This window comes from Callorhinchus milii, unplaced genomic scaffold (genome assembly GCF_018977255.1).
Source record: "Callorhinchus milii isolate IMCB2004 unplaced genomic scaffold, IMCB_Cmil_1.0 Scaffold3, whole genome shotgun sequence".
Taxonomy (NCBI): Eukaryota; Metazoa; Chordata; class Chondrichthyes; order Chimaeriformes; family Callorhinchidae; genus Callorhinchus; species Callorhinchus milii.
Window position 1 is genome coordinate 62,120,752 of NW_024704744.1, and position 26,967 is coordinate 62,147,718.

Consider the following 26,967-nt stretch of genomic DNA (forward strand, 5'->3'; position numbering starts at 1 on the left):
TCCTGTTGCTAATGACTGCAGGACATAAGTGTTACACATAACACATATCGGGGACTCATTTGCAAGGGGTGCAAAAGGAGTTGGAACCAGTGAATCCTGCAGGTACTTGGGTGTGTCGGGAGCCGACTCTTTCCCATTCCACTCCAGCAGCTCTGACTTCTGTGAAACCTGATTGTGATTGAGTGGATCCTGCCCCCTAAATTAAGACCTCATAATCTTCCAGACTACAACCTTAGCAGAAAAATGCTACAAGCAAAAGCACAGCCAGTTCTGCTCTCACCTGTGAACCTGTGGTCTCCTGGAAGCAGCGACCTAATTTAGACTGCATTCTGGGATAGTGATGAGTTCTGACTTGCTGATGGGTATACACAGAATTCGGGACTTGAGGCATTGAAGGGTTTTGAACATGATAAGAGATACGCTGTTGGTTCGACTGGTGGACGCCCTTCACCTTCTGTCCCATCGAGGAACTATCCACTCTGGATACCTGGTGGATCTGGACAGTTGCCTCAGGTGGGTGTTTAACATGGATGTTCACAATGTTAGGCGGGAACTTCACTGCATTGTCATGAAAGAAAGAAATAGGCTCGTCAACAAATATTGTAACACATGCAAAGTAACCTGAACATATCAATACAATGCAATTTCCATTTATATAGCACTTTTCACATCAGGAAACGTCTCAAAGCATTTCACGTTGCTGGGAAACGATTTGAGGCTTCCTCCTGATGAGAAAGGTGCACACCTGAGCTGGGATCTTGGGGTAGGGAGAAGGGATAGACTGAAAGCAGTCAAAGTGATAGATGTTGAGACATGCCTTGAAAGAGGGGAAGAAGCAAGTGAGTCAGAAAGACTCTGGGGTGGAATTACAGAGAACAGGGGCAGAATAACTGAAAGCTCGTCAGCCAATGTTGGAGAAGATAGGGCGGGGAACATGAAGCAAGCAGGTCCTCACTGAGCAATCCATTATAATATGAACTAGAGACGCTTGTAACTGTGATAAACAGAATGCCTTTATATTTCAAATAGAGAAAACTGTCAAAATGCAATATATATATATATATGCATTCTGTGAAAAATAATGTGTATTATTATCATATAATTGATACTGGAGAGTTGCGCTTCTGTAAGTTATAATTCACACAGGACTGCATTCCCAGGAGATACAGGGTGATGTGTGAATTGTCTACAGCTGTAAAAGAGTTATACACTCTTGAATTATTGCATCCCTAAAGCACTGCATAATTTAAATATAGGAGTGTTGCTCAATTCATAAAATACAGCATATTATATGCAGAAGTGTGACACCCCTGTAGAACACAATGAATAATTATGGAGCTCCTCTGTATAACGCAATGAATTATATTCATAGAGGAGTGTTACACTTGTCGGTGAGGGTAAATTAAAAAGTGTGTTGAAGAGAAAGTAAATTTTACTTTGTATTCCAGACTTACCTCCAAATGACAGTGGCAACGTGTGTGTGGAATGAACCACTGGACTGTTGACAGATTGCTGCTGCTGCTGCTGGTGGTGATGCTGCCTCTGACTGTTTGCAGACTGTACAGGGATATGGCAAAACTTGCCGGTAAAATTAGGCGAACATTGACACTTGTCCCTGGAGGTGCACTCTCCTCCGTTCATGCAAGGCAGGTGGCAGACAACTGGAAAGATAAAGCCAAGGCTTAGGTGGAAGGCAATTACTGAATCCTATCCTTCTGCTCAGATTTTCAGTTTATTTTCATTTATTTAATAATCCTTGCTTTAGATATTGCACCTTTCATGTTGGAAAGACGTCTCAAAGTACTTCACATGATTGACAGTTGTATAGTGATTGTGTATTTTTGCCAGAGAACTATGATAATGTGGCCTTTTTATCATCTCTGCAGTCCCCTGCCATGTTCCAGAGGTGAATGTTTTATCCCCCACCACACAGACATGCACAAAAGTCAATAGGCAAGTTTCCTTACTCCACACGCCTAATAATAATCCCTCCAAAAAACCAAAAACAATAATTAAATTGGTCATTTTCAATCTACGACTGTTTGTGGGACATTGCTGTGCGCAATTGGCTGCCGCGTTCGCCCACAAATATACAGTCAATTCACTTTACAGTGTGTTCTGTGAAGCGCTTTGGGACGTCCTCCTGACGTGAAAAGCGCTATATCAAATGCAAGGATTATTATTATTATTATTATAGGGTCAATAGGGAGAAATTATTTCCACTGGTCGGTGACTAAAGAGCATCAACTTATGCTGTAAACATTCTGACTCTGTGAATCATAATGTCACTTTTCCGACATCAGCAACAAAATCCTCTTTGTAATGTATCATTCCTTTTATTTGAAACACTGGTACCAAGAGTATGGTGTCCCACAGTTCAGTGTGAGGAATAAAAGAGGGGCGAGTTCTTTCATGCTGCTTCTGCAATGCTGCGGCACAAGCAGCAACCAGACATTCTCAGACTGAGAGATAGAGAAAAAATTGAAACGCCAGACACAGCCAATTGATATTGTCGACAAAACCTCATCCTCCTGCTGTGCTTGATGTGCTTTTTACAAGTCAACATCCCTAATGACACTTTCTATGATAAAAGAAACTTACTTATATTTCCGAACCACATCCACACATACTAGACAATTCACCTTTCAACCTTATTCAGCTAAACTGCCTGAAAAATGTGTTTTTTGATTAAAAAAAATGTTTTCAAGGAAAAGCTATTTTGACATTACAATTCCATTTTTTTCAATTACCCCGTGAAAAAGCTGATTGGCTGGGGAAGGAGGACGTAAGGAAGTGTTAAAATTGATAAGTTAGAAAGGGAAAAACTGTTTCCACTGGTGGGTGTTTCGGTGACTCGAGGTCACAGATTTAAAATAGTTTCTAAAAGAAGCCGAGGGGAGGTGAGAAGAATTTTTTTCACGCAGCGAGTTGTTCGAATCTGGAACGCATTGCCTGAAAGGGTGGTGGAGGCCGATTCAATAACAACTTTTAAAAACGTGGTGGACGGGTATTTGAGGAGGACGGATTTGCAGAGTTATGGGGAAAGGACTGGGGAGTGGGACTGACATTACATTGCTCTTTTCAAAGAGCCGGCACAAACTCGATGGGCCGAATGGCCTCTTTTTGTGTTGTACGATTCTTTGATTCTACTCAAGCTCTGGGCTGTCAGAAGGTACCTTATACATCAAAACACAGCCAAGAAGAAATCTGTGTCAATAAAATCATTATTAGTCGCTTTCAACCCCAGGGAAAGAGCAACTCATCCTTGGTTACAATAATTTTTGAGGTTTTTATGGTCATGCAGAAACCCATCATCATGCTGAAGAGTGTCCAAACCAAACTAATAGTTTCACATATGTATGCCACCTACACAAAGAAATTTCCCGGTATCTGGAATGGAATGCACACTCTCTCACTTGAGGGACATATCCCGTTTACCTAAATCCAGACTATTAAGCGTAGGCTGGCAAGAGCCAAGGCTTGGGGATTCCAGAATTTAATGTTGGGAATTTAACCAGCTTAAACCACATAGGTTGCATTGAGAGCACTATCTAGCAAGCTTCCCAGTGCTTGTCCAGCTCGGCCCGTATTACCCATTAGAGCTCAGCTTGCAGGGAATCGATCCCAGATTCATAATCTCCAGATTCATTATATAAATGACATACCACTGTATGACATAAATTAGAAACAGGTTCTTTTGACTCCAACCCCCAGCTTGGGTGCAAACCCTTGACTGTCCAGCACTTTGGGACGTCTTCCCGGCATGAAGGACACTATACAAATGCATTTTGGTGTCGTTTTAAACCATTTCAACTGCTGCTTCTGCTACCCTTTACCCTTATTATAGCACTGTTCCTGAAATGAACACCCTGAAATGTCAAGCAGGTATTTTTTTGGTGCATTAAACTTCACAGGATTTAGTGCAAAGTCAGTGACTATGTACTTGCTGTGAACGTGGTAGCCAATCTGTGCACAGCACAGAAATGTCCCACAAATAGCTATGAAGTGAATGACCAAGATTGTTATTTTTAAGCATCGAAGCATTATGCAATCCACAGTGTGCCTGTGGTACTCAAATGAGGCAACAGCCCATTTCTCACTGAAGGTATGTGGTGTTGTATCTGGGTTTACAGTCAATCCATTTATAAGTCTTCATGAATAAATCTGCACATACATCAGCTTTAACCAAACTGCTTTTCATAGGCAAAGTGATGGCCCTCCCCGAATACAAATCGTCAAAGATTGGCGGAATAGAATCCCAGTTCACATATTCAATGCTGCATCAATCAAAACACGAAACACTAGCTGATGCTGACCAAGATTTCATTGAAGTGTTGCTTTGATCCTTCTATATCCCCATCATTGTAAAACAGAATTCATCAAGCACACATTTGCTTACATTTGCTATAGACCTTTCATATCAGAAGGACACCTCAAAATACTTCACAAGATTTACTGTCAATGAACTAGCTATTTTGTAGGATTTTAAAATTCATATAAAACTGAAGTTACACTCAACCATACACCAAGGCAGCAATAAATCACAATGAACATGCAATACATAATATTCATATTGGGATGAAAAGAGCAACATTTCATAACTGATTCAATGTTATAACATTAAATCTTTTATGAAACATCCCTTTTTTATACTCCAGATTTTTCTTACGAATCCCTCCTTATCCCACACTCTTGCTCCTGAAGATAGCAAATAATATTGGGGTAGGTTCTTTAATATCTCAACCAAGTGATCATTTTTCACTATGAATAGAGAAGCAGTGGCCTATTCAACAGCAGCAGACATCATAGCCAAACCCAATATCCAAACATTCAGACTTTTTCAACAGAGATCACCGAAGAGGGATAAGAAGCAAGAAATCTGATTGTTTTCCCAATCACCTAACCCCAAAGGCACTTGGGCCAATTGCAGCCTCCTGGTACAGACTCAGTAAGATCAGCTCAGTAAGTCTCACTGCACACCAGGAATCATACCTAGACCCTTCAAGCTCTGCATAGTTCAGCATAGAAAAACACAGTATGCATTTACCCACTGAGCCATCAGGACAGCTGTATCAGGTGAACTTTCCAGGCTGCTTAGTGGCAAATGCCCTTGTGTTAAAACGTATTTGGTGTTTGTGATGCAATGTATTGGAACTCTAACTTGTGCAGTGTCACAAGAGTAGGATGTGGGTTTATGACCACATCTCTACACACCACGATTCCTAATCTCAACATGCAGCCTGAAGGGGAATAAGGAAATAATTTGCCCTATACAAAACCACAGATTATTTTCAGTGGTGTCCAGGGTAAAACTGACCCGGGTAAAAATCAGTCGCTTGATCGTTCACATCATGGCTGTTTGTTGTACATTGCAGTGAGCAAAATTACATTTTACAGTAAATCGTGTGAATTACTTTGTGACGTCTTCCTGATATGAAAGGTCATTATGCAAGGATTATTTATTATTAATAAAATGCAGATGCCGTATACTGAAGATTCCTTCTATGTTTTAGGAATTCATATTCATATATTGGGATATTATTATCATTGAGAACAAAGTGCTTAGGTTCATGTTGTGTGCTGTAATTTCAGACAGTTATGAGGTGGGAGCACAAGCATTGTAGAACAAATTCCTTGCAATACATTCCATCTGGCGTTCTACATAAGATGGCCATGAGATCTTTCCTACCTTAGCTTTTTTTATTCAAAATGACAAAAGCAGCACAAATTTCCAAACTAAAAATGTACAGTTTTGACTACAATTTTGCTGCTCCAACATTTGCCTCAGTGAAGTCACACTCTTACAGGTCTTTATTACTAATAGGCTTCTCATTGCAAATCGCCATATAGGCCATTGTCACCAAAAAGAACAGTAAAATCCATTTTGTAATAGTCATTGAGAAAACACCCAATTTTAACTCTCAGTGATCCAAGATCTGTCCTTCAGCTGAGATGTTCAACAAGGTCCTGTCTGCCTATTGAGGTGGACATTAAAGATCCCATGGCACTACTTGAGAAGAGAAGTGAGTTTCCACCAGTGTCCTGGTCAACAATCCCCAAATAAAATTGGTTACTGACTCCATGGCTGTTTGTGGGACACTGTGCATTCTCCTACAAATGCAGTCACCTTTATAAAAATTACCTATGAAGCATTTAGAGACTTTAACATTATAGGCGCTAAATCTGAAAATAATTCTTGTATTTGATTTAGAGCCTTATCCTGTCACAGTAATATCTCAAAGCATTTCACAGGGATTTTAATGTAAAATGTAATGACTATTATTTATAAGCAAACACATGATATAAAGGCACCAAATGGGAGAAATTCTTCGCAGGTCTATATTTACTCTATTTGTTTAACATTTCCAACCATCCATAATTTGGCAAATTCTTAAATGCAATGTTATTTTTTAAGCCAGTTTTCTGTAAGTTTAGTATAAAAATTACAAGAAAATCATCTTGAAAGTTAAAACTGAATTCAACATTTTGTCAAATTCCAGTTGATCTGAAATGTTACATAAACACCCAGGTGGAATTTCTCTACAAAGTGGTTAAGGGATGAATTATATATCAACAGGGTTCCTTGTTATTTTTGGCCTTGTCACTGACTCAGGACCACCTTTAACTTAACTAACCACCTAGAAGTGTATCTATTCTAGAAGTGCTGTTCTTAGGTGTGTCGACTTCTTGGTAAAAAAAGTCTGCCTTTGGTTAATGTCCGATAATAATGGGAAATTCAGTTACCTACGTTAGTAACCTGAAACATCCCAAAAGTTTGTGTGTGCTTAACACTCATCAGAATTTGTGTCCATTCCTTGTGTGTTTGTGTGAATAAATACATCTTGTAAAAGCTTTATTTTGAACGCAAAACACTCAGTTTAAAGAGATTACTTATTTTACAAAAATCATGCAATGGTGGATTCTCAGTGTCCTTGAGCTGTGGGTTGAGAAAGGGGTTGGGGGGAGAAAACTAAGCAAGTTCTGTTCCAATAACCTATGCTGGAAGGAGAGGGTGTATAGAAATTGGGTGAAGACAGGATCAGGCTTGGCTATGATGCTCTTTGGGATTGAATAGATTGCAAGCACTCACTCTTGCGCTCACACATGAACAGCCACATGGGTGAGTGACCAATGCCTATGAAATCCAAGCCTACATGAGCCAGCACTTTCAGGAGAAAATGGAGAAATAGGGAATATCAAGTTTGGTCAAAAAAAATACATAAAGCGCATGATGCAACCAAACTCACCAGGTCATATTAATTTGGAACCTAATCATGTGTAGTTTATCTGAATAGTTCAGATTACCTTCTATTATTTCCTAGGCTCATATGGACAAAAATATTTCTGATCCGAAGAAAAACATTCCAGCTCCAGGAATAATAACTATCTTTGGGGAGAATAAGGTGCTGCTGTCGGAATCAATCCTCTGTTAGCAATCTAGTCCCAAACTTTCTTTTTTTGCAAGAACTGTCAGCCACCCAAAGCTTAGTCATCCACAAAGGAATTTCCTCTGGAGCCTGAGGGAGCCTGCACACACGCACAGACACGCGCACACACACTTGTACAGTACCTCAGACCCAATTGTCAGCACAGGACGCAAGCTGCTTTATTAGTAGTTAGTGGTCGGCCGGTGAAAACATGCTCTGCATGACAATAGCACGTCAAAACATCACAAAGTGCTTCACAGTTTTACTGCTACTCGTAGTGACCATCTTGTGTCGCCATTTGGACACAGCAAAAGCCCTGCAAAATTTCCATGAGGCGGATAAACCTTTTAATCTAGAGGAACTGTTGGCTGGGAAAGCATCTCTGTAATACAAAACACAAGATTTCCCAGGACCTCAAGTTAGCACTTGGCAAGTGAGCGAAAACATCTCTCTTTGCTGGCAGAGAAATTTCTGTCTGTGGGTGGGGGAGGGGGAGAGAATGGGTAGACACCATTGTCATGAGGACAGCCTGTTTCACACCAAGCTCCCACCTCTGCATGTTTCAGGATGAAAACTCTTCAGCATTAGCTACATACAGGTGCAAACAGGTGCATAGTGGCACCTGAGGACAACTCACTGCCTATGTCTGGAAGTAAAGTGTGGAAATAAGCCAACACATTGCTTCTCCGTACTTAAAGCAGCCACCGCATTTAGACTTGTAACTAAAGACTCAGTATTGCTGAAGGTTTCATGATCGAGGCTGCTTTAATCTACATAAAGTCACGTGGGCTTTTAAAATGAAATGATACACTGACATTTAAAAGTGTAATCTGTGCCAAATATTTCTATACTTAAAAGCATATAATTAAGAACAAGAAGCAAAATGGGTGTAACTAGGTTTTCCTGCAAAACTATTTTCTATGTAATAAAGATACTAATCAGCTATTGAAATTTACAACAGAGAAAGGTCTCATATTAGTAACCCAATGTTACTGAACAAAGACGGTTCATGTTGACGGGAAAGAACAGTATCTCAATCTAAATAAAATATAGGATGTGTCCATGACATTGATTTAAGATGAATTACTTTTTTTCTCAGAGTGGATTTTAAGTGGTCGCTTCTTTTTTATATACTGTCATGTTCCCACAAATACCTTGTATTTAGCTTCAAAACAAAATGCTTCCTTAATGACAGTAAACCTGGGTTTGAGTGATGAATCGGTAACAAGAACCTAAGAAAGCAATGGAATAAGGGCAGCCCAGATGATGCAGTCTATTGAGCTGCAGGTTGCAGACCTAGAGCATGCTGGTTCAAATCCCAGTCTATGCTTGGTTTCCTAGTCTCAGGGGGCTGCATAGGTAGGAGAAATTGGATCTAACTTTTCCAGCATTAGAGAGAAAAACAACCAGTTTCTGCTGCCGTTTCTTCTACTGTTAGTGCATGTGTCAGTCAGATGAGGAGAGGTCAGGCTCAGCTGTGATGCCCTCTACAGTCAATTAGCCTGTTCACACGGCAGAGGTTCACACGTGAAAAACAGTTACATCCGCATATGCCAATGGGAGGAAAATACAACAACAACTTGCACTTATATAATGCCCTCCACGCAGGGTAGGGACTCAGAGCGCTTAAATGTCTGGAAACATTTTTTTTTAAAAAGCGTAAAATGAAAATGCGTAAAGATCTATCAAGCTTGCTTCTTTCAGTTTATCACTGACTCAACCCAACCCATTTTCTTTCCTAAGAGAAGGTTTCTCCTGAGTTTCTCCTTCTACTGATCACTTTAAAACCTACCCCATAGCAAACTCTACCCCACTCAGTTAACCTCTAGGAGAGATGTTGTGTAAATGCTTCTCCCAGAACCCAAAGAAAATGCAGCAAAACTTTTTAATATTAACCATCTTCACATCTCCACTATTGAGTCCTGGCCTGTGTCCTTCCATAGACTTGAACGTGGGCACTGTATGAAAACTATTCACCAACAAATACACAATCACTACACTTTACAAAAAGTCCTATGAAGCACTTTGAGATGTCTCAATGATGTGATTAGGCATTATTTCAAATGTAAATTATTATTATTATGTTATTACAAATGAATCACTCTGTAGAGTTAATTTCTAAGTGTTTTTCAGTTGTGCATCAGCCAGACAAATAACATTGCCATGTTACATATGAATGAATGTTACTTTTCTTAGTACGTTTAAGCTTCCTAAAATAGTTTGATATTTTGTTCACTGGGTATTTTGTCAAGCCATTTTTGAATAGTCTTAACAGTCCCAGTTGCACCAATGATAATAGGAGCTATGTTTGCTGCTTTATACTGTGAGGTACATCCCCATTCAATTTCTAGATCAATATATTTCCTGATCTTCTATAGTTTCTCATTTTTTACATTGTAATCACTTGGGATAACCACAATAATACTCTGTGTACAATCTATTTGGTTCTTCATAATATCTGATTTGTTACAGATTATTGATCTATCTGTATGTACTTGTGAGTCCCAGATTATTGTGATTTTGTTATTTATTATGTCACTTGTGCTGGTTGATGTTCATACCAGTTGGTCTTTACATAATTACATTCTAAATTACCATATAATTATTATTATTATTAAATGCCATGGAATATTTCATTCTCCTTGGTTATGTTTAACCCTATGATGCCCAATCCCATTGCTTACCAGCTATTTATCAAGTTGTTTCTTGCAAGAATTAACGCAACATTAATTATTAATGAGAGTCTGCTCCACATTTCCACTCAAATTCAGGTGTATGGTTTTTAAGGAAGCATTTTGTTTCAAAGCTAAATATAGCATAATGGTAACACAAGATTTTATTATAATGCAAGAGGCCGCTTCATATCTACACTGGGAATAAATAAATTAATCTTACATCAGCACTGGACATCTATTCTTGCTTGAGAATTACTAATGTTGTGCTACAGTTCTATATTCACAAACTCTTAAATGGCTCACTCAAATTATCTATGCCTTTCAGCATTTTAGAGACCTGGATTGAGTCTTTTGTCAATGAAAAGAAACTAAGATCTGTATACCTTTCCCCTGATCTAGGGATCACTTTGGCCCCCACCCCCAACCTGGATATTGTCCAACAATTTATTAATAATAGTAATATTAATCCTTACATTTGAAATGGTGCCTTTCACATTGGGAGGGAATCGCAAAGTGATTTCTGTAAAGTGGAGTGTTTGTGTATTTTATTGGCGAACAGAGTAGCCAATTTGTGCAAAGAAATGACATACAAATCGGCCAGGAAGTGAATGGCCAATTTTATTTGGAGGATTATTGGCCAGGACATTTTGATCCTGATAGAGCATCCCAAAATGATATACAATCTTCAACAACTGGCCTCATCAGCCATTTACACAAATAATAGTCCATTAATCTGACATTTTAGAGTGCTCCAACTCTCAACCTTAATTTTATATATCTCGTTGTTAATGCATAAACTTGGTTATAAGCCTATTGATTTATTCTCCCCTTCGGGATACAGATTACGCCACATTAATACAACATTATTTTGGCACGTGACTTAAATACAGAGTAGGCCAAACGCTTGGTTCCCGAGAACCCTTATTGCAATGGGGGAGAAGTGTCTTTTTTTTGTTGGTAATAAACACCATTAAAAGATCTGCTGAACACTGACTTGTTGAGCTTTGTCACTGTATATTCCCCATGTGCCATGCTACTGCTCCATCTACTCCCACTTGTCCTGTTTCCACTCGTCACTTCTATTCTTTGCTCACTCGCTCACCCGCCCAGTTCATAACTCACAATATATAACTTAAACGTTTTATTCTTTCTCTCACTCAGCAGAACATCCCCTTTTACACTTCTTTGTTTTTCAGCTGGTTAGTTAGTGCCCGGAGACCATCCTATGAGCAGACAGTGTAACTTGTGTTGTCTTTACTCTTGGCTTCCAACTGGAACAGGATATTTTATATAAAAAATATAACATCGGTGGAACATTTTCGATTGGTGGTTTCTTCTCTCTTTATTGAAGAGTAAAGTACCACTCACTACGTGAAGCAAAGCAAGGGCGGAAAGACAAATTGCTAATCCAAGTAGAGCTGGCCAAAGATACATGTGAGCAGAACATGATCAATTCAACTCCTCACATAAAACGCAGACTCCTTTGTGCATTAGGTTTTCAAAGGGCAAAGCAGTTTACAATTATTGCCTATTCAGCCAGAAAGAGGCCACGATGCTTTTTGATTCACCCCACCACATTTCTCCATCCCTCCTTCTGAAGTTGGTGCCTCGTGCTGGGGTTTAGTCTGACAGATGCCACAGCGGTTTGATATCTTACCCAAGTGTCTGTTATTGAAGTGTAAACTTAGACAGCAGATTATTCAACAATAATAATACTCCTTGCATTTGATATAGCGTTTTTCACGTCTTCTAGACATCTCAAAGCGCTTCACAGAATAGACTGTAAAGTGAATTGACTGTATATATTTGTGGGTGAAATGCGGCAGCCAATTGCGCACAGCAGTGTCCCACAAACAGTCGTGGATTGAAATTGACCAATTTAATATTGTGTTTTTTNCTTGAGGGACTATTATCAGGCGTGTGGAGTAAGGAAACTTGCCCAAGGTTTCGCCCTGCCGGGAATCGAACTCAGGGCTCTCACTTGCAAAGCAACTGCTCTAACCACTGAACTACAGTACTCCACAAGCCCAATTCTGTCCCAATACAGAGTCCACACACATGCACCTTCCAGTAAAATTTAGTGGACGGCAGTCAGGAAGAAATTTGCATTTTTAGGAAACCTCCTTATCACATTACTACTTGCTTGGCTGTGATGACCCTTTCGTGAAATAGCCTCCTAACACTCACTGTCAAGGATCACATATTAAGAATGACAATATGTGTGATGAACTAGAAGACCAACAATGCTCGTGGAGCCAGGTCAAACACCTTCAGGAGAGGTGGAGTGGAACGAAAATTAGAAGAGAAAGTTGGTGAAGGCTAAGAAATATTTGTACATTGATTTTTCAGAATTATTAATAATAATCCTTGCTTTTGGTATAGTGCCTTTCACATCAGGATGACTTCTCAAAGTGCCTCACAGGATTTTCCTGTGCAGTGAATGACTGTGTATTTGTAGGTGAAAGTGGCAGTAAATGGTAGGGAAACAGTTGAGGTAAACAAACAAGTGAAGGAATAAAATGATTGGGGATCAGATAGGCTGGTGAAATGCAAATTGGAAAATATAAAAAAATTAGAAAAAGATGTTCATGAATCCTGAAATAAGGAAAGGGGATACCAGCAAAGTTACACTCATAATAAAATAGAATTTTCTTTGCAACCAGCACATAATTCTTTCCAGGCTGCCTGCCTCCAGGAGCTCATCAGACCATCTGTGGGAGCTGGGCTGCTGTTAGACTTTTCCAGCTGTACAGATTGGCTTTGTGTAACAGCATAAAGCTGCAGCAGCCTTTCGTCTTATATTTGGGACCCCCAAACAATACAAAGTTATTAATAATAATAATGTAATCATCCTTACATTTGATATAAGGCTTTTCAAGTTTGGAGAACATCTCAAACTGCTTCACTGTAAAGTGCAGCGACTATATTTTGCAGGTGAATGTGGCAGCCAATTTGCACACAGCAATGTCTCACAAACAGTCATGAAGTGAATAATCAATATTATTTAGGGAACTGTTGGCCAGGACAGTGGTAGAAACTCCCTTCTCTTCATGACTAGTGATATGGGATCTTTAACATCTCATCCAAATGACAGCATCTCCAACCGCACAGCAAAATGTCAGCACTGAATTGGAATATCAGCTTAGACTATTTGGATTTAAAGTTCTAATGTAGAGCTTGAAACCATAACTTTCCAACTCAGAGGCAAGGGTGCTGCAAACTGAGCCAGGTTGACACACAATTTGGGGCCAGCATGTGCTTAACGAGGGAGGTTTTATAGAAGGAAATAATTTGATTCCAAACCCTGTACAAGATCTCCACCTGGCAGTCACTAACCGCACCCAGAATAGGAAATGTGAAATATGTGAGGTGAATTTTTAGGATATTAGTAATCACCTCCTTCATCCATACCAACACAGCCACTCCCTTCCTTTGGCAGACACTGGCCTACTCCACATCCCCCACTCTATCTACCCCACTATCAGTGGGCGGGCTTTCAGCCACTTGGCGCCCACTCTCTGGAACTCCATTCTCAGGTCCTTCCAACTTGCTCCCCCCTTCTGCTCTTTCAAGGTTCATCTCAAAACGTACCATTTGACCACCCTTTTGGTCATCTTTCTCCTCCTCACCCCCTTCATCTGCCACCCCTCAGCTTGGGTACATAGCCAGAATTGCCAGGCGTTTGGGACATCCTCCCAATGTGAAAGCACTAAATAAATGTAAATTGTATCAGATAATCAGAAGCATCGTATACTCAGACTGGCTTTCTCCTACAAGTTCTATGGTGGCCCTCCTAGATGGATTCTTGAGCTCCGACTCATCCAAAACTCTGGAGCTCTTATCATTTCCCAACCTAGGCTGTGCACCCATTAACATTTTACCCACAAATATATGGTCAATTCACTTTACAGTATGTTCTGTGTAGGGCTTTGAGACGGCTAAAAGACGTGAAAAGCACTATATCAAACGCAAGGGTTAATATTATTATCACCAGGCTCCACAAGCCACCAGTATGCCGACAGACTGACTTAAAAAGCTTCTCTTCACAATATCATCCTTCCAATCCTATACTATCTCCTCAAGATGTATTTTGACACCTGTGCTCCCCACTTTTCCAGCTCTGGGCTCTCTGCTCATCCCTCACTCCCACAATTGCTGGTCGAGTCGTCAGTGAATAAAGCTCCTGCCCTACTCTGTCCCAAACTCTCTTTGTCTTTCTCTTACTCCCCCTGTCTTCAAAACTCTCCTAAATAACTAATGGGGAGAAATCCCATTTGTGTCCAGATTTACTCTATTTCTTTGTAGCATTTCAGATCATCCAGAATTTGGCAAATTCTCAAATACACCTTTAACCTAATTCTTCCCTAAATCTCTCTGACTGTGTCTTTGATTAACAACTTTAAATTCTCATTTCTCTCCTCCACGATCCTCTCTGAAGATCTTCTTGACATTAATTTTGTAGATGATCCCTTCTAAAATGCTGTCACTACACTTTAACAGTAAATCCTGCAAAGCACTTTGAGACATCCTCCTGACATGGAAGGAGCTTATAATAATAATCCTTTTATACCAAACACAATGATTATTATTATACATAAAAGGCAGTACATATATGCAAGTTGTTGTTGACAATCACATTGCATGTCCGAATTTTCACTCCTGTATCTCCAAACAAAGTGGCTTTGATCTGTGAATCATCTCTGCACAAATTGACAGATATTAAATATGAAAGCTCCCTCGAGAGTTGTGGTTGTGGTCTGCACTGAGTCAGTCTTGCAGCACGAGTGACCATTTTCACACTTACCCAAGTTGTGAGGCCACATCTGTAAGCTATTTTAGGACCTCTGGCCAGATGCAGAAACTGGTCACAGTGGATAAATTGGTATTAATTTACCACACGTGTGGGCTGAGACCCACTGGATCATTTTCTATTGATGGGATCACATCCTCTGTGAACATTAGCAGATATAATAGTATTTATTGAATTACCACACACCCACGTGGGATAAGTAATATTACTGACTGGGGAATTAGAAATGTAATCCAATTGCAAACTGGTCTCTTTGGTTACATTTTCCAGAGGGTTCTTTTCCTTATCCCACGTTCCCAAAAAGTAATTCAATATACAGATTAAATAAAATGTTCCCAATTTACACTCCTTCAAATTCTATTCATTTTGTTTGGGAACTGGATGGTATAGTTCTCTCCGGGGGAGAAGGGGAGGAAACAACTTTGTCTACAATAGGGAGACAGAAGTCATTTACCTCTAACAGCTTTTATAGGAAATTGCAGAAATTACAGCACAGAAGGAGGTCATTCAGCCCATCAAGTCTAAACTGGTATTGCCTCATCCACTGAAGTTAACTGCTCAAAAACTAATTTCCTACTCTTTCCCCTTATCCTTTTATATTCTTTCTCATCACCAAATAAATCAAGGTGTCTTCTGGTGGGCATGAATGCATAGTATAAAACTGTCCGTAATCAATACATCATACAATACAATTAATATGGTGCCTTTCATGTGAGGAGGACATTTCTAAGTGCTTCACACAGCTGACCAGGCACCTGTGATGGAGAATGGTTTTCCCCCTGAAAATAACATGGATATTTTCAGCAAAGATGGAGGTCATTCAGGCCATCTTGTCTTTGTTACTGTTACTCATTTTCTCTTAGTCTTTCTTCATTAATCCCGTTTGTTTGCCTACAAATACCCAGTCACTATACTACACTAATAATAATAATTCTTTCATCTCATATAGTACATCTTGAAGCGCTTCACGGGATATATTGTAAAGTGTAATGACTGTGTGTTTTGTTTGGCATAAATCAAGAAATATTCAATCAAGAACATTTATTTTGTTGGCTGACAATAAAGGTTGAGACATTTAATAACCTGCTACAGTATTATTTCCAGCTCTTCCCCCTTATCCTTAATCTTGAAGGCAAGCATACCTGTTGGGAAAGTGAAGTGAGCTTCATTCTTGCCTGTGTGATGGATGACCCGGGAGCGCTTGAAAAAGTGATGGAAAAGTATTTATTTTTCCCAGCACTGACATCTACTCACCTTAATGAGCGTAACCCTTTACCAAAAAGTAAATATATAGAACAGACTGTGGTCTGGAAATTGCTCTGCGCACGTTCAAACTTGTTACCATTGGTGATAAATTCATTTCCAACTATTTCTGTCCTTTTTCTGTCTTGTAGTGACTATCCAGCAGATATGACAAATTAAGCATACATCTAGTGGACATCTGGCAACAGCTGTTGCTCATGTTCCCATTGCCAGTGTGGAAAACATCAGAGATGTTAACAGGCCAACAATCTCTTTTATAAAAACAGAAAATTCAGCCAAACGATCTCATTTGAACTCTTTACCAGTATGCTCTGCACATAGATTTGTTTTATGTATAAAAAAACAAATGTAATGAACAATTTATCTCCAGGTTTTGTCCAGGAGGCCATTCCAGGGTCTCTCTCTCTCTTTCAGACTAGTTTGTTTATTCATTTCTCAACAGACTCTCTTCCCTTGAAAAGATTCTCTGTGGATCAAAACACTTCACCGGACTGACTGTGAAGTTTAGTGACTGTATCTTGTAGAGAGACACGGATGCCCATTTTGCACACAGCAGTGTCCCATAAAATGAATGACCAATTTTATTTTGAGGAATGAAGCCCAGGACACTGGGAGAGCATTGGTGAGGGTGCATGCGTGCAGGGATTCGTATATGTAGGTGGGCAGGTATGTAGGTGAGTAGGTGCATAGATAAATAAAGTTTTAAATTTATCAAAGTCAGAGAGAACAATGTTCTGCTTAAGACTGGACAAGTACCTTGCCCTTTCCTTAATGCCTACATTGCCACAATCTCCCATACACCCGCAGTCTGTACAGTGACAACACTATAGGGATAAGCAGCACAGTGTTATCCTGAGCCAACACACCCTGCAGGGTCACCCTCATTCACTGCTGCTCACCCTGCCTTCAGGACCACCATTATTAACACATTGCCCCTATCCTGAAGTGTGCACTAACAAGTGGCAAAGCATTTGACAAGGACAATGTGGATCACTGGGTACAGAACTGTATATGCAATGATGACAATTCATGCCAGTGAGCACTGTCTACTCCTGTACTATCATAAATAATAAACAATCAAAACAATAATCTCATGATAATTCTTACTTTTGAGATTAGCACCTTTCACGGCAGGAGGCCGTCTCTAAGCGCTTCACAGGATTTACTGTATTGTAGTAAAATAGTACAAGGAGCAACTGTATTTTGTAGCCGAACGAGAAAAAAAACAAAGAGAATAATCAGAAATGAAAGAAATTCTTTGCGTAAGTAGGCTCGCGATAGCATGTTGCTGTCCCATTATAAATTGCACATGTACATTGTGGATGACTGGGATGGTTCCAACTTAGGCCGATTTCAGAAAGGTTTTGTTGCTACTCTATGTAAGGTGAAATCGCACTGTAGATGTAGTGAAAACCTTGCTAGATTAATCCCTCCGGTGCTTCCTCCTTTCAGAGGAGATTCATTTTTGCTCTTGGAGTTTTGCTCTCAAGACTCAAGAAGCCATCCGAACCAATTCAATTGAGCAGACGTTAATGGTACCAACATAAATGAAAGGGGGGGGGGGTGGGGGGGAGTGAGAGCAAGAGAGATTTAACCAGCTACCGATTCAGATTGTTGATGCTGCCTCCAGTGTTGGACTAAATGGAACAATCGATAAAGACAACGCTTTTGGAGCCAGATGGGAGTGTTGCCATAAATCAGCTCTGGAGGTAATTACACTTACACAGGTTGAGAAAGCCTCTCAAGAGTCTCAGACAATTAAGATTCACAAACCAGCTGCACCAGCAACTTGCCACTGTTGTTTAATTCCACATTTTAGCTCACGGAAATAAAAAGAAGTCGGCAGCGTTTGTCCCAAAACAAAACGAGGCCAGCTCTGCGGAAAATAAACCACCGATGGCAGAGGCAACGGTTTAATAAAAAACGAACTTGAAGAAGCCAAAGCCTGGCTTGGGGGGGTGGGGGAGGGGGGAAACAAATGATAATCATTCGATTTTAATTTTAATTTAATTAACAAAGACTGCCTGCATTGGAAGTTTAAAAAAAAAGTAAAACCTTCTCACTTTTCGCTTGTAACTTTTGTTAAGTTTGGTAGAGGTTGAGCGAAAAGTTTAAAAAAAAGAGAAAGGGATTGCAAATAAGTGGGGAATGACCTGCCCCCCCCACCACCTCCTCTTTGATCCTAAAGTCTCTTCTCAGTCGCCCAGTGCATGGTTTGTGGCTGTATCCCAGGCTAGTGCACAGTGTTTGGTAGAGCTGCAGCCCTGGTCAATGTTACTTACCCACACGGAAGTTCTGTGCTGTCAGAGTGTCTGCGGCGTGGCCATTCTCACTGATCAGGGTTGTGGTGTTGCCTTGCTCACAGCTGTTGTGGCACTTGCCCTTGGTGCAGGTTACCTTGCAGATGGTGGGCGTGAAGACCACCTTGATGCGGCCAGTGTTGTTCCCCACTGTCGCGAAAGGAGCCGCGGAGAGGAAGGAAAACAAACAGATCAGCCTGATATCCATCGATTTCACTCGCGCACAAAAAAAAAGGAGGGAGAGACAGAAAGAGAGACAGAGCACTCTTACAAGAGAAACAATATTATGGTAACTGCTCCTTGCTAGCCGCTAGCCAGGCACGTCTGTGAAACGGGAGAGGAAAACTCAGCAAACAGAACTCCGGGATGCACTCCAAACCAACTTTCAAAGTCAAAGCACACGAAGAGGATTAGCAATTGCAGAGCTGCACTTTATTTTGACTCAGACAAGGGCCATGACAGCTTAAGTACAGGAAACCTGACGGGCAGAAAGGCAGTGTGATAAAGCCCGGCTGGGGGAGGGGGGGGCGAATAAACATTTTGTTTTGCCCGCATATTCTCGTGGATATTAAGTGATTTGGAGCTGACCCCTGGAGATGATTTTAGGCATGCCACACGTCTGAAAACATCAGCCTGAAATATCTGGCACTCTAGCCTGAAGCTATCAAACCCCATGATGCAGCTGCTTGGCCCATTTCACAGCTTCTTGGCAAAACATCTCCCTCCAGACTCCCAAAGCTATGCGTTCAGGCTGAGGCTGTCAATTGCACACGGCCAGGAGTAAAATGAGTGCAAAGTTTTCGGGGTGATTCAGCACAAGGTTTCAGAATATATATAAAAAAAACACACGTAGGGCTGTAAATTATTTGCCAGACAGACACAGTACTTCCAGGAAACAGCCAAAAAAAAACATGGCTCAGGGGTGGGGGGGTGGAGAAAGGTGTGTGACTTCTCTTATACAAACTTTTTCAATTTGTGTTTTTTACCCTATCCTCCCTCCTCCCTCCCTCCCCCCCGGACTGGCTTTAATGGGCCAGGTGGTGAAATACACTACAAAGCTGCCCATTCACATCTGGAATTTGTCTTCAAAGCCAGTCCAGGCAGATGTGCTGGAAGTCCCTCTCTTGGCATAGATTGACTGCCCATAATTCAGCACTGAATGCCACAGATCAGTCAGACACTTTCAAATAAAGTACTTAAGGATGGTTGATGTGGAAAAGCAAAGCTTCATGGTGATGCACCACAGGTACTCAGAAGATCACAAGATTGGTTTGGATGAAGTAGGCCCTTCAGCGCAATTGATCTCATCCTTGCATAAGACCCATTCTGCCTTGCTCCCATTATAACATTGAGCTGCATTTTTAAATGAGTCCAGCATCCAGACCTCGACCACTTCCTATACTTCGAAGGTTGGCGGAATCTGTGCTGCATTTGACATGAGTGGGAGACCTCAAAGTACTCCAAATTTCACCTCAAAAATCCAAACTTTAAACCTACGGTTGTTCTCCAGACCAAATAACCAAATGTATCAATGGTGTCAGACGGAACAAAGGAATTAAATAATTTGGGATTGCATAGCGCAGAATGTTACTAAAACATCCCTTCCACCATTGCATTCAGAGCACCTCCCAAGTAAATCCAGGTAACAGTTCCTAAAAGAATCAAGTTCAACTAGACTAGACCCAGTTCCGACTGGGTTTAAGTCCACAACTCCCTTTTATGTTTTCTCTGAATGAAGTGGTTTCCCATAAATGTTTCATTAAATCAAACGTTACACCTATACACTGGGTATAATTTACAAAGTTCTTTGCATTATCCCTGCATCCGGTGAAGGATTTGTGAGATTTGTAAAACAACCTAATAGCAAATCCCAAAAGTCTGAAAGAGGCTGAAGTGTGACTTGGGAAAGTGGCTTTAGATTGTAAGTTTAACTAGCAGTTTGAAACACTGAATAAAATGAGGTCTTCAAACCATTCTCCCACCTGCTGGGTTTTGATGCTTGGAGGCAACTGAAAATTACATAGAATTACATAGAACATAACAACATGGAAACAGAGCATTTGGCCTAACTAGACCATGCTGGTGTTTCTACACCACATGAGCCTCCACCCCTCTTTATACCCCTCTATTACCTTCTCCCTCATGTATGCATCATAGGTATCCTCTTAGGTATGATGATGCTTTCTGCTTCCAGCGATGAGTTCCACATTCTCATTATCCTGTGTTTAAAGAAGTTCTTTCTAAACTTCCTTTTAGAGCTGTTACTGTCTATCATATACTTATACCCCATCATTTCTGGATGAGAGACATTTTTGCAAAATAATAGGTATTCCTCTCGCATTATGGGAGATGGCAGCACTCCAGTGTTATACTAACATCCCACGTAGCTTAATTGGTTGAGTTCAGGACTTGGGCCTAGAGGGTTACTGTTTTTGAGCATGGTACACTTTAACATCACTATCTGTGCTTCCTAGAGGGGAAACATTTATGCTTTAAAGGTCTTCTGCTGCTGGGTAGACTTTTGAGGTGTAGTTTTGAGGTTATTTCTTCAATTGTAATGGTTATCTCTTGTCACAAAATAATATTTGTTCGGAGTAAAGCCCTTCTCATAATGGAGGGAACTCACTGTGGCACTGGTACCATTTCTTGTTGCTAACCCAGTCAGTTGTCCTCCAAGACAATGGCAGAATGCCCTCAAACACAACAACATTACATTTGTATAGCACCTTTCACATCGGGAGGACGTCCGAAGGCACGGGACAATCAGTGTTTCGGACCTGAGCTGGGGGTCGGGATCGGAGAGGGTGGAGGGCAGGGATTTTGCACGCAAGGGATTTTGCAGCATTGCTGTAAACCTAGTGAAAATGGTGCTTAAGATTTTGTCAAACGGACATATCCTCCCATCTCTTTCACATTCATAGGAACCAGTGAGGTTCTTGTTTGTGATTGTTGTAGGGATTTGAATTCAAATATTCATCTTGAAATTCATCTGTACAGAATGGATTGCATCAAGGTTAACATTTGCATCTAGTTTGCAGTACCATAGAATTTTACAGCACAGAAAAAGGCCATTCGGCCATCCTGTCTATGCTGACTCTTTAAAGAGCAATTATTTTAGTTCCATTTAACTGCCTATTCCCCATGCCTCTGCAGCTTACTCCCCTTTGGATATATGTTTCGTTCACTTTTGAAAGCGAAGATGGATTCTGCCTCCACCTACCCTCCCAGCAGGGCATTCCATGTCCTATCAACTCTGTACGGTAAACATTTCTCCTGACCTCCCTATTTGCTCATTTGCTACAATTTCACTACTACTATCTTAAACCTATCTCTTAATGGGATTCCTTAATGTGTTGGTTTACAGCATGGAGGCCGTACATTTACACTGGGATGTACAAGGGGCAGGATCAGATGGAATGGGGGTGTTAGCTTTCACTCAGCGTGCAGTGCACCTTGGCTTAAATCTTTCATCTCTATGCCATTTCTCAACCTCAGCCCTCGAGAAACAAAAGCCATCTATCCAGACAGAAATATGTGCACAGGATATATTTCTTCCAGTTTGATTGAGGAAAATGTAAAAGATTAAAAAATGATCAGATTGAAATCCGCTCTGGGCACAGAATAATAAAAACATTCTGTGAAATTAATTAAAGAAAAACAAGCTCCATATGACAGCGCTGAACACCTCACTTTCTATTGCTTATGACACATGAAACAGCTCAAACAGTCCACTGCCACTTTTTTCTGGCTACCAATGGTACAACTTGTAGCTCCAAACATTGAGTGATTCAATTCACAAATCTCCGTGCAAATTGCTAATTCGCTGCAGAAAATGGTTAAAATTGTACCAAATCGATATGGCTTCAAATGAAATTACTACCAAGTTCCATCAGAGTTACGGTCTAGCCCGATGGGATGATTTGATGATTGTGAATTACACAGGGGGGCCTGATCGTTTGCTGTTAATGGCGCAGAGCCTGGACTAAGCAACAAGATCCGACAAGAAGCATATGCTATGAAACAGGATCGCAGTCACTTTACACAGTGTCAGTGGGCAGTTAAGAGAGACACAACCTCTGGTCAGATACTTCAAGCTCAGGCTTACTGTGTGTGTTTCAAAAAATAAGTGTAAAGTTGAATGTGAGGAAAGATAATGTTCGGTAAGTAACTGCAAACTGTGTGAGAATAGGGAGGGTTAAGTGAAGGGAATAGGAGGGGTAGGGGCTTGTATGGCATGTAAGCACCATACATAAGGGTAAGGGTACCAGTGTCAGGAAAAGCCTTCTCATGAATATCGACTGAGTATTGCTTTGTGTTTTTTNAATAAAAATAACAAAATTAGAAATATTTTCCAATACATTTTTGGATTTAAATTGTGAAGTATTATATGATAAATTAAATTAAATATGATGTTTTCGAAATTTACGAATAAAGATTATGAAGGAAGTCAGGCATCAGGGATTTTTTTTNGCAAAGGCTTGTGGAAAAAGTTACCAAGGGAAACCGTGGAAGGAGACAGAATAAAGCAGTTCAAGAAGCAACTTGGATGTGTGTCTGGTAAAAGGTGTTGAGGGATACAGTTAGAAGATGAGCAGGTGGAGTTGAGACTTATCAATACAATACAATTTATGCTTATATAGCACCTTTCAAGCTAGGGGAACGTGCCAAAGCCCCGACAAGCACTATCAAAAAGGGACACTGAACCAGTGTATTTTCCTACTGTAAAGACTCTTGAGTTCTTATAGGCCTGAAAATATGCTTTAAACTCCCTTCATTTTTGGGAAAATCTCCATAACAGAAAATTAGCTTGAATAATATAAGCTGTTGCAGGACCCAATGGCAAAAGCTGCTCATTGTCACAGAGCTAGTGAAAAGTTTAAGCTCCATGGCTAAATTGTACTTCAAAAAATGTTGCTGCATTGATTGAAAGAAACATACCAAACTGAGATTTATTTGCGTTTCCCGGATTGAGGAGCAATTAAGTAAGTACTGGCAGCAGTGTCAGGTCTGGAATTTGCAATTCAGAAATGCGGAATTAATTGTTTTCTGAACATTTACATTTCGAATAATCTACCATTCAGTTCGAGGGTTCAAACCTTTCACCAGCTCCATGACATACGATGGAACCAAGAGAGAATTTAGGAGGAATTACTTCACACAGAGGGCAGTGAGATTGTGGAACCCGCTACCTGAAGCAGTGCTTGAAGCAGATAGTGTAGATGTATTTGAGAGGAAACCAAATATTGGGAGAAGGGAATCGAGGGATATGGGAGGAAGTAAGTACTAGGGGGAGACTATTGTGGAGTATAAACACTGACATGGGCTGAATGGCTTGTTTCCATGCTGTACAATCTATATAAATCTATGTAAATCCTCTCTCAATGCTGCTGCTTTTTAATTCAAATTTCACTTATGAGTCTTTTCAACTTTTCACTGACTGTTTATGTTATTCGATCGCCAGGGAGGCCCCTAGTCTCATCACTTATATTCTTAGACATTTCATTCAATCACATCAGAACTATACAATCCCATTCCCCCACCCCACCACCACACACACGTCTACAGTTGTTTGAGTAAACTTGGTTGTTGTTTGACTTTTAACACCGAGAAATATCAAATGATAAAACAAGTCTAGCCAAGATATAATTTTTGGCTAACCGTGGAATCTTTAGCAAAACATATATGTTTCTTGAAACTAAAGACTATGGTAAATGTATCTCATTTTTACTTTTTCCACCTGATGGACCTAACTAACCCATCTAGAGGTCCAGGGAAGCAGAAAGAAGCAGCCCTACTGTTGAGGGAATTGTTATTTATTTTCTGAGTAGAGGAACATACCCAGTCCAAACAATGAAGCAATCTCACATCCGGCACAGACAGGCAGGTATGGACTATCTCTCCGTCCATTCTGTCCAATATCAGAGTTGAACTCCAGTTGTGTGCGTGGCCTGACTGAGTGAGACTGCGATCTCCAGGACAATTAATGGGACAACTGCATGCAGTGAAACATCAACTATAGCTCCCGTCTTTGATCTGGCCTTTAATGCCAATGTAGAAATTAGGAAGATTATGATGCAACACCATGGGGACTGAATTCTCAGTAGCGTTTTTAACAGCACCAACAACTCATAACTTTGATTAAAACATTCCTATTTAATAGCCTGTAACTACCTTAAATTCCATAATTATCTCAGAAATTCACAAAATGAAAATGACTGACTGGGTAATAGATTTCAGAAAACAATCCCCTCTTTTACCCAGAACTAAATACTTAAGCACCAATGCTCCAGAACTCCAGAACATAGCCAAGAATCTCTTCACAATTCAGCGGCAGAGGCATAGAAAGTCCTGCACATACAAGAAACGGTCAGAATCAGCTGTTCTTTTCTAGCTAAAGAGAACATGTACAGCAAGTGTTTCTTCTAGACCTGCTGGTACTTCCAAAGCTCTCAATAACCCTTTTTTTGTTTCCTTATAAGTGCTTTTGAATGTCTGCCATTCATTTCCCTCGAGACCCTAGTTCACAGCAAGCATGCATTACACATGGCAGACCTAAGGGTTTCTGTACAAAGTGCTACAAAGGGAGCTTGGTGCATTGTGCATTCCAGGGTAATGAATGGAGAATGCGGAGCAGACGCTGTGGGGAACACAGAAAAAACTCCAGTCTGTTCCACAAGTGAGGATGATATCATAATCAAGAAGCAATTAGTGAAGGCCTTACTCCAGAGTGGAATAAATTTCACACCCTAGGGTGCATTCCAGTTTCACCACAGGTAAAAGCTTTGGATGCCTAAACCAGTAATGTTAATCATTAAAGCGTTACCATTACAATATTGTGTGGAACATGAGCTGCTTCGAAATGTCATGCAATGAAAGGCAACTAATTCAAGGCTGAATACGTAGAACATGAGGTTGGACTGGGATGGGTTTGAGTTACTCTTCAAGAGGCTGAGAGAAACTGCAGAATCTTTCCTCAGAGATCAGATAAGTGGGAATGGAGTGGGGATCAGTATGGAGCATTGACTACATAGTCTACTCAAATAAACAGGTTAAGATGGTGTACAGAGCTTTTGTTTCCTTCCTATTTATTTAATTCTGTACAATGAACATCTTTATGTCACTGCTCACGAGGGAAAAGGATTGTTACCACTCGACCCCTGTTAACCCTGCAGACCAAAGCCTTAAGGAGTAGGGTGATCCTAGCTTGAGCTGGAGGAAGCTTGCCAGGCAGTGCTCACAAAGATAATAATAATAATAATAATAATAATCCTTGCATTTGATATAGCGCTTTTCACGTCGGGAGGACGTCCCAAAGCGCTTCACAGAACACACTGTAAAGTGAATTGACTGTATATTTGTGGGCGAACGCGGCAGCCAATTGCGCACAGCAATGTCCCACAAACAGTCGTAGATTGAAAATGACCAATTTATTATTGTTTTTTGTTTTTTTGGAGGGATTATTATTAGGCGTGTGGAGTAAGGAAACTTGCCCAAGGTTTCGCCCTGCCTGGAATTGAACTCAGGTCTCTCACTTGCAAAGCGAGTGCTCTAACCACTGAGCTACAGGACTCCGATCTAGCTGGTTAAACTCCACCAGTACTTCAATGCACTCTGGGGTCCCCAAGTTTTGGCTCTTGCCAACCTGTGCCTAATAGTTCATGGAATTAGGTAAGTATTAGATGCATCCCTCTCAGAAGAGAGCATACACTCCATTCCAGACACAGGGAAATTATGTGCAGGTCAAACTCTTAGTCCGTCTCTGGATACTCTTCAACATGGTGATGAGTCTCTGTGTGTGTCTGACACCCATCATCCAACCATCATCCAAACATGCGTAGCGCCTCTGTCAGACTGTACACACACCATGAACATAGGATGAAGTCTCCAATTCAAATACTACCCTACAAGCTGTCTGGGTTAAAGAAATCCAGGACACTGACTGAGGCAGTGAGTTACAAAGCTACAATTAACTCGAGGGATTCTGATGAAATCATAAATTATGAAAGAGAAGACAGCAAGTTCTGAAGGTCAGACAGGGATCAGATTGGATTAAATTATTCCATGCTAACTGTTTTTATTTAAATAATACACATAGTTGAATTTAACCTTGAGCTTTTATTTCCTTTTTCAGCTGTTCATTGTCTATTGCTGACAACATGCATTACCTCACTGATGTGGGATGAAGTTCATTAAAGGGCATTATGCCTTTGAAGAATATTAAATACTAGGGCTACAGATATTTGGGAGTGAGCAATAAGCTGTAAATGTCTCTATGGGGTTATGTTGCATTCTAACTACGGGAACAGATTGAATAATTCATGGACACGATCTGAACCCTAAGATTAAATTGCAGCTTCAAATTTACCCTCTATCAGGCTCTATTGTTATTATATTTAATGTTGTCTGAATGGAAGTACAAGGGTCAGCTTGCCACAGACACAAGATCAACAGCTTGCTGACACACAACAAACAGCTCTTTATAACCAAGTGAA

General features: G+C 40.5%; 1 protein-coding gene across 5 annotated transcripts in view; it reads right to left on the reverse strand.

The window, feature by feature from the left end:
- The window catches only part of ltbp1 (latent transforming growth factor beta binding protein 1), a 204,438-nt gene that overhangs the window by 115,783 nt on the left and 61,688 nt on the right, over positions 1 to 26,967 (reverse strand). For 4 of the 5 annotated variants that reach the window (XM_007898450.2, XM_007898451.2, XM_007898449.2 and 1 more), the window contains exons 5-7: positions 18,458 to 18,625; positions 1,455 to 1,661; positions 281 to 558 (exon numbers count right to left, since the gene is read on the reverse strand). In XM_007898450.2, coding sequence (XP_007896641.2) covers positions 281 to 558; positions 1,455 to 1,661; positions 18,458 to 18,625 — 653 coding nt within the window. Of the gene's footprint in view, positions 1 to 280; positions 559 to 1,454; positions 1,662 to 18,457; positions 18,780 to 26,967 lie in introns of those variants that run through there. The other variant, XM_007898452.2, reaches the window with a different exon arrangement.